General features: G+C 36.9%; 3 protein-coding genes across 3 annotated transcripts; all 3 read left to right on the top strand.

Annotated features, from left to right (window-relative positions):
* The first annotated feature begins 420 nt into the window (after positions 1-420).
* Positions 421-3,036, top strand: LOC108807608 (F-box/kelch-repeat protein At3g13680-like). The gene is made up of 3 exons (XM_018579876.2): positions 421-1,224; positions 2,285-2,297; positions 2,656-3,036. Exons 1-3 carry the CDS (start codon positions 427-429, stop codon positions 2,898-2,900), a joined length of 1,056 nt encoding a protein of 351 aa, XP_018435378.1. The 5' UTR covers positions 421-426; the 3' UTR covers positions 2,901-3,036.
* Positions 3,037-3,761: 725 nt separating this feature from the next.
* LOC108807063 (LOB domain-containing protein 22-like) lies at positions 3,762-4,836 on the top strand. The gene has a single exon (XM_018579301.2). The coding sequence runs from the start codon at positions 3,806-3,808 to the stop codon at positions 4,589-4,591; it is 786 nt and encodes a 261-aa protein (XP_018434803.1). The 5' UTR covers positions 3,762-3,805; the 3' UTR covers positions 4,592-4,836.
* Positions 4,837-6,289: 1,453 nt separating this feature from the next.
* On the top strand, positions 6,290-7,792 carry LOC108807609 (polyubiquitin-like; the record flags this gene model as incomplete). The annotated part of the gene is made up of 2 exons (XM_057000352.1): positions 6,290-6,375; positions 6,530-7,792. A coding segment is annotated over exon 2 (1,263 nt), but the record flags the coding sequence as incomplete, so codon positions are not given.
* Between the last annotated feature and the right edge of the window lie 5 nt (positions 7,793-7,797).

Genomic DNA, 7,797 nt, shown 5'->3' with positions numbered 1-7,797 from the left:
CTTAGAAATGGTCTAATTTGCTGGAAACTGAAACTTTTCTACAGGCTCACAATTAAATCTAGGAAACTCTAGACAAATATAGAAGAGATATGTCGTCTATAAGAAAATAGAAAAAGAAAAAGAGAAGGATATCTCAAATTTAAACATCTAGATATGCATTAGATATTTTAATGACACATGTTAATTTCTAAATGCTTTAATTTTATTTAAAAATATTCTATATTTTTTCATCAAACGGTTTATTTAAAATATTTAAAATTAAATTATTCTAAATATTAATATTAATATTAATTTGTCTAGAATCCTATTGTAGAAATATTCAATCAAGATTTACGAAACAACAAGCAATAAAGATACCAACACCGCCGTTATATAAATAGGCGACACGTAAAAAGATCTTGCCCTAGTTTGCAACTTCGGAAAAAAATGACAACGATGTCCGATCTTCCAGAAGATTTGACAAAAGAGATATTCTCTATGGTTCCATTGACATCCCTAAACGCAGTGCGATCCACTTGTAAAAATTGGAACTCTATCTCTAAGTCTGAGGTTTTATGCGAATCAGCAGCAAGAAGGAAGCATTTTCTAGGGTTCATGATGAAGGATTTTAGGGTTTGCTCGATGAAGTTTGATCTCCAAGGAATCCAAAACGAAGCAGACTTCGTTGATCCATCTATAAAGCAAGTAAGTGTACTTGACCAAGTAGAGATCTCTCAAATCTTTCAGTGTGAAGGCTTATTGCTATGCGTCACCAGAGACCAGTCAAGGCTCTTGGTGTGGAATCCTTATTTGGGTCAAACAAGGTGGATTCAACCAAGAAACACTTTCCTAGGTGGAGAAAAATACGCTATTGGATATGACAAGAACCATAACCACAAAATCTTGGGGATTTTAGGTGACTATAAAAGCGGTTACATGGTTCTTGGGTATGAAATCTTCGATTTGAGCTCTAATACATGGAAGGTTTCTAATGTCAATCACAACTGGCATATAGATTATTATCAACGTGGTGTGTCTTTGAAGGGACATACTTATTTTTTGGTTGAAGAGAAAATAAGAATAGGTGAAACAAACAATAATACTGATTGTATACTCTCTTTTGATTTTACGACAGAGAGATTTCGTAAACTGCTGCCTATGCCGTTTAAATCTCATTATTCGGATAAAGTTGTCTTATCTTGTGTCAGAGAAGAGCAGCTAGCTGTAATATTACATTACAGCAGGGTGATTGGTCAAGCATTGGAGATTTGGGTCACAATAAAAATTGATCATGGTGAGGTTTCGTGGAGAAAGTTCTTGAGAGTCACCTCTAGCTGTATTCGTGATATTAAACCTGGGAGTTTCTTCGTTGATGAAGAAAAGAAAGTTGTTTTGGTTGTCGATCTATTGTATAAAAGATGGATCGTGACTGGTCTCAACCAAAGTGCCCACATACTTGGACCAGATAGATACTTCAAATCTGTGAATATTGGAAAGACTCGGTATATTGGAAAACGAAGCAAGCATGGATATATGATCAATGAATTATGTCGCACACATGCATGCTCTTCTTATGTTCCAAGCTCAGTGCAACTACAAACCAAACCAACCGGTAAAATCAGAAGAAAGTGAAAATTAATTAGTTCTATGTACAATACTTAATTTGCATCAAATATCTTCGGAAAACTATTAATTTCTGTGTTTGCTATATATCATCTAATAAAGAATTCGGCTTTTGAATGTTTTAGCCTCTTCGTTCATGTCACTTGGATATGTAATCAAACTTGGCCATTAACTTAAATTATACTAGTTTGTTTGGTGTGATCAGTGCAAGAGTTCATGTGGAAGTAGGAGATATCCATGATCTGATTTGGTCAGACTGGTTTTCTTCACCTGGATAGAAATTATAGTCATCCTTTTCTCCGGGAACATAACTCTTCAAAAATTAGCCATTCATGATGTTTTTTTTATTGGTGTGGTAATTGAAGAATTAGTTATACATCAATTATCAACTTTTTATTTTGAAATGAAAGATTTATAGATTGCGTAACTCTCTAAGCAATATTTTGTTACCCTTAATCTATACGCTGTAGCCTCTATACTTTCCATCAGCCTAGTATTGAAGAATATAACGTTCATGTTAGAGCAGTAATACGTTTTAATTTGAAGTATAGAATTTTTGTTTTCTCTTATCTAGACCTACTTTGTTTCCTCATATATCAGTTTGAGTGGGATATAGAGTTATCTCCACTCTTGCATAAAAGCGGAGTATTGGTGCTTGTTCTGTTTCATTATAATACATAAGTTCTATACATTTGGTCATTTTCTTTATTCTCTAGTATTAGTAGAAGCAAGGGATTCACCATCATACAAATTTCAAACATATTATTCGATACTCGACCAGATTTCTCTAACCAAGCCAATCAAAACTGGTCTATCGATTATTCTCAACGTGTTGTGTCTTTGAAGGGATATATTTATTTTTTGGCTGGAGAGAAAATACGGATAAGAGGAAACAATATTGAGTATATACTCTCTTTTGATTTTACAACAGAGAGATTTGGAAAGCGGTTGCCTCTGCCGTTTAAATCTCATGGTATAGATAAACTTTTCTCTCTATCTTGTGTTAGAGAAGAGCAGCTTGCGGTATTGCATGAAAGCTGGCTGACTCATTAGAGATTTGGGTCACGAATAAGATTGATCCATGTGAGGTTTCATGGAGCAAGTTCTTAAGGATCACCTACGGTTGTATGGATGGTAATCAAGCTGGGAGTTTCTTCATTGACGAAGAGAAGAAAGTTGTTGTGGTTGTCGATCTGGAGAGTTGTAAAGAAGGGATAGTGCTCAACAAAAAAACCAACATAATTGGACAAGATGGATACTTCAAATCTGTGAATATGGGAAAAGCTCATAACTCATAAGTATATTGAAAATTTTGGATTTATGGCCGACCAGTTCTGCCGCCCACGTATGTGCTCTTCTTATGTTCCAAGCTCAGTGCAACTGCAAACCATGCAAACCAACCAACCGGGAAAATTTGTTGCATTTGTTACTGTTTTGACCAACTTGTATCGTTCTTTGCTTTTCTGGTTTCAGACTCTTCTACAACATGGAAGCTTGTCTCACATCCTAAGTCAAAGAAGCCAGAAGAGGAAGAAATAAAATAAACAATTGTATTTTGTTTTCCTTTAGTTTCCATCTCGCACCATTTACAAACTCACATATTTCTTCCCCAACAGGCCAAAATCCTAGGAAGGTTCGGTGTTCGACAAGGTTAGGTTTGTTTTCCATTATGCATGTTAGTTTGTTTTGAATCTAAGCTGTAAATGAAAGTTTAACCCTAAAAATAAACCTTGTTAAGTTTATGGTTATTGCGTTGGATCCAAGAACTTGTTAATGATGCATATGAGCAAGAGAAAAGCGGTTGCAGACGAAGGAAAAAAAAAAGGATTTTAATAGCCGGTAACGCAAACTCATCTAACCATATATACTTTTATCTTCTTATTATTACATCCAAACACATAATATCATAACCTATACATATCCAATTTTTAGTAAATTCCAGTCATATTTTCTATTTTTCACCATTAGAAGAACATGACCATGTTTCACTTTCTATCACTTTTCTAAATATAGACACTAGCCCCATGACTTTGAATAGGTCAAAATCTCTTTCTTTCTCTTTCTCTCTCTCATCTCATTGCCTCTCTCTTATATCATCTTGTCTCTCCTCCCTCATTTTCTCTCCATTCTCCTGTAATTCCTTTCCACCAGGAGAAAACTAAGGAACCGATAACTCGCAAACCCATCAAAACAAAACAAAAAAATGCCATCAGGCAAACCTTCTTCTTCTGTCTTCTCATTACATCCCAAACCAACACCATTAAAACCTTCAAGCAGCACCAGCAACAACAACAACACCACAAACCAAGCATGCGCGGCTTGCAAATACCAACGTAGAAAATGTGCTCCTGATTGTCTTCTCGCTCCTTACTTCCCTCACGACCGTCACCGACAATTCCTCAACGCGCATAAGCTCTTTGGTGTAAGCAACATCACCAAGATCATCAAAGACCTTAGCCCTCCTGATAAAGACGCCGCTATGTATACAATCATGTTTCAATCCGATGCACGTGCCAATGATCCCATCGAAGGATGCTATAGCATCATTAGAAAGCTTCAGTACCAGATCGAATACTCAAAAAACGAGTTGGAGATGGTTGTTCAGCAATTGGCTGTGTTCCGTAATCATCATCAAGAACCGCATATTCAGATTCAAGAACCTGAGGATCTCTCTAGTTTTTCGAGTTCTTGTGATCTAAACAACAACAACAACTCGATTCCTTACAGCTACCCTCTTCACCATGTCCAAGAACCAATTCAGCAGCAACAAGAACAACAACAATATTGTTCCTCTGGAAACTTTAACGGGTTACAAGAAGACATGTGGTGTCTTCAACTTCAAGATTCATCAACGACGGTGAATATGAAAGGTGGCTTCATTGATGAATGTGAGGACATTAAGCCTGTGGAAGAGGTTTCTAGTGAAACACACGAGTTCGAGCATCATCATGATGGTTTGGTTGAAGAACCATACATCATTTCTTCTTAGCTTTTCCTTTTTCTTTTGGTCTGTTGGACTTTTATTATTTTCTTGATTTTAGAATCATTTTTCTAGGGCTAACAAAATCTCCTTTCGCTGATCGATCTTAATAGTTATTTTTTAACCAAATTTATTTTCTTCTGGATTTTTTTTTGTATTTCATTTGGTAAAATTTGTATTAGATGTGAAAGAAACATGGAATCTTCAAGATAAATGTTAAACAAGAATTTGATGGAATAAAACACATTTTAATGGCTTATGTATGAAATAAGATTGTTGCTTATATAATCCTTTTAGACACCTTTATGGTACGAGAGAACACCAATGCAGGGATTAGATAGTTTGATAAAGATTAAGCCACTTGAAGCTACTTATTCCAGAGCTAGAAGATCTTCTTCTACAGCATTTGAACCCGTTGAAAACAGAGATTTTTTGCAAATTCAGAAGCTATAAACCTTTTAATGCAAAATCCTAATTGGCACCTTTTCTAGCAGCTTAAACAGGAATGCACAATAACGATCAAAAAGCCTGGAACTTCCAGTCAAAGCTCTGTTTCTGCAGTTCCAACGATTAGGTCTTTAGGTCTTTAGTACTTCCACTAGCTTAACCTGATTGATTGTATGTAGCAGGAAAAAAAAAATAGTGTTTACACTCATGCTGATAAGAAGATGCAAGACACTTAACTTACCTGGAACACAGTCTTCAAAAAAGCTTTGTTTGCTGCTTGTTCCCGACCAATATCATGACACCACCTGCATTATAAATCCGAGAGCCAGCACGCTATAAGACAAAGACAGAAAAGAACGTCCTATTGAAGAAAGTAGAGTGCAGAGGACAACTTATATGTTTACGAGAACTATGTCTGAGACAGCAAGTGCAAAGAGAGAACTCTGTTTCTCGAAAGCAGTATCATCCTAACAGCCAAATACAAGAATAAGGTAAAGCCATTCTGCACTCAACATTCTTTGTGTGGGCTTATTAAGCTAAGACTCCGATCAATAGAAGTCATTCACAAGCAGTGGTAAGGCTCACAGTTATATGATAAAAAAGTATTAAAAGAACCAAATGTGACAAGGACTGAGAGGCAACATATTTCTCCACGCTCTCTTCCATCGGTACCCTCCAAATCCATCGCAACGGTGTAAGGTTCAATACCAGCGCATCTAGCAATCCAGATTCCCTTACTCGTCTGAGACCTGTAACCCAAGGAACCAAGTATTCTTCCAACAAAGTAAACAATGGGCAGGAACATGCCTTCCTCTAAATGCATCCATCCATCTCTCTAAAGTTTGTTCCAAACAAATGATTCAAAAGCGTACTCTTCCCTGCAAATTCAAGATCAGCCCAAAATAAAGAAGCAAAATCTTTTGGATTCAATAAGCAAAATCTTCGCGACATCTTGCATTTTGCAATACAATAAGGAAGAATTCAAATAAGCCACTCTGTACAAGTAAGCAACTGAATCTGAAAGTTTAGAGTCTTTGCTATATAATAACAACAACTTCATAAGAGTATGAATTTAGGGTTTAACTATTGGGACGTTTAATTATTAGTTAACGTGTACAAATCATATACGTACACAGTATAGGAATATGAATTATTTAGTGAAAAGATTTCAACAATTAATTCTAAACTTTATCTAACTAAGATTTATATTTTATTAACTCTTGATAAGGATACTATAAGGCTAAGCCACAATATAAAAAGACTATCGTCTAGTTGTAAATCATCTCTTTTTATTTTACAAACACAAACACAAAACCTAAAGCTGTGCAAAACTTTCTTAAACTCAGGTATGTTGTCTCTTCAAACTTCTGAACCATTATGTGTTGCTTGTTTTCCCCCTTAAATTCGTTTTTTATTGTTAGATAAGCTTCATTAGGATCTGTGGGAAATTCTTTATGAGTTATGAGTGCTAACGAGAATTAAACTTACTTTTTTTTTCAGATGGGGATGCAAATCTTTGTTAACTATTATATGAGACGCCGGGTCATAACCCTTGAGGTGGAAAGCTCAAACACCATTGAAAACATCAAGACAATGATACAGGATAAGGAAGGAGTCCCTATCGACCAGCAGAGGTTTATCTTTGCCAGACATGAGATGGAAGATCACCGTACCTTGGCTGATTACAATGTCCAAAAAGATTCAACTATCCGCTTGTTTCTCAGGTTGAGAGGAAGTATGCGAATCTTCCTACTTGTAGACAAGACCATAACTCTTTACGTCCGAAGGTCAGACACCATTGGCAACGTCAAGGCAATGATACAAGAGGAGAGAGGAATCCTTAGCGACAAGCAGATGCTTTCCTTTTTCGGAATTATGATGGAGGATAACCGTACCTTGGGTGATTACTATATCGAAAGAGATTCAATTCTACACTTGGTTATTAGACCGGGAGGAGTTATGCGAATCTTCGTCTTCGTAAAGACTCTTATAGGCGTTGGCGTGACCACAACTCTTCATGTCCGAAGCTCAGACACCATTGGCGACGTCAAGGCAATGATACAACGTATGGAAGGAATCCCTAGCGACCAGCAGAGACTTGTCTTTGTCGGATATCATGATATGGAGGATCACCTTACCGTGTCTGATTGCAATATCCAAGAATATTCAACTCTACACTTGGTTCTTAGGTTGGGAGGATTTATGCGAATCTTTGTTAAGTTCCTTACAGGCAAGACCATATTCCTTGTGGTCCAAGGCTCAAGCACCATTGACTTTGTTAAGACAATTATACAACGTAAGGAAGGGTTTCCAACGGACCAGCAGAGGCTTATCTTTGCCGGATATCAGATGGAAGGTGACAGTACCTTGGCTGATTACAATATCCAAAAAGACTCATCTGTCCACTGTGTTCTCAGGGTGACCGAAAGTATACGTATCTTCATAAAGACTCTTACGTGCAAGACTATAGCCCTTGAGGTCAAAAACTCAGACAGCGTTAAAAACGTCAAGGACAGGATCAAAGATATAGAGGGAATCTATCCGCACCACCAGATTTTGATCTTTGCCGGTCAACAGCTAGAGGATGACCGTCGCTTGTCGGATTACAAGATCTGGAAGGAGTCGTTCCTTTTCGTCCGTTTTTTACGCCCTGGAATTCAAATATTTGTGAAAACATTCACCGGTGAGACCATTACCGTAGAAGTTGACAGCTTAGACATTGTTGAGTATTTAAAGGAGAAGATTCAAGACAAGGTAGGGATCCCACC

The sequence above is a fragment of the Raphanus sativus genome, unplaced genomic scaffold (genome assembly GCF_000801105.2).
Source record: "Raphanus sativus cultivar WK10039 unplaced genomic scaffold, ASM80110v3 Scaffold2553, whole genome shotgun sequence".
Lineage (NCBI taxonomy): Eukaryota > Viridiplantae > Streptophyta > Magnoliopsida > Brassicales > Brassicaceae > Raphanus > Raphanus sativus.
Note: the sequence above shows the minus strand (reverse complement) of the source record. Positions and strands in the feature narration are given on the sequence as shown.

Bases quoted from the DNA above. Each gene is read 5' to 3' on its own strand.
- LOC108807608 (XM_018579876.2), top strand. From the start codon at position 427: ATGACAACGATGTCCGATCTTCCAGAAGATTTGACAAAAGAGATATTC.
- LOC108807063 (XM_018579301.2), top strand. From the start codon at position 3,806: ATGCCATCAGGCAAACCTTCTTCTTCTGTCTTCTCATTACATCCCAAA.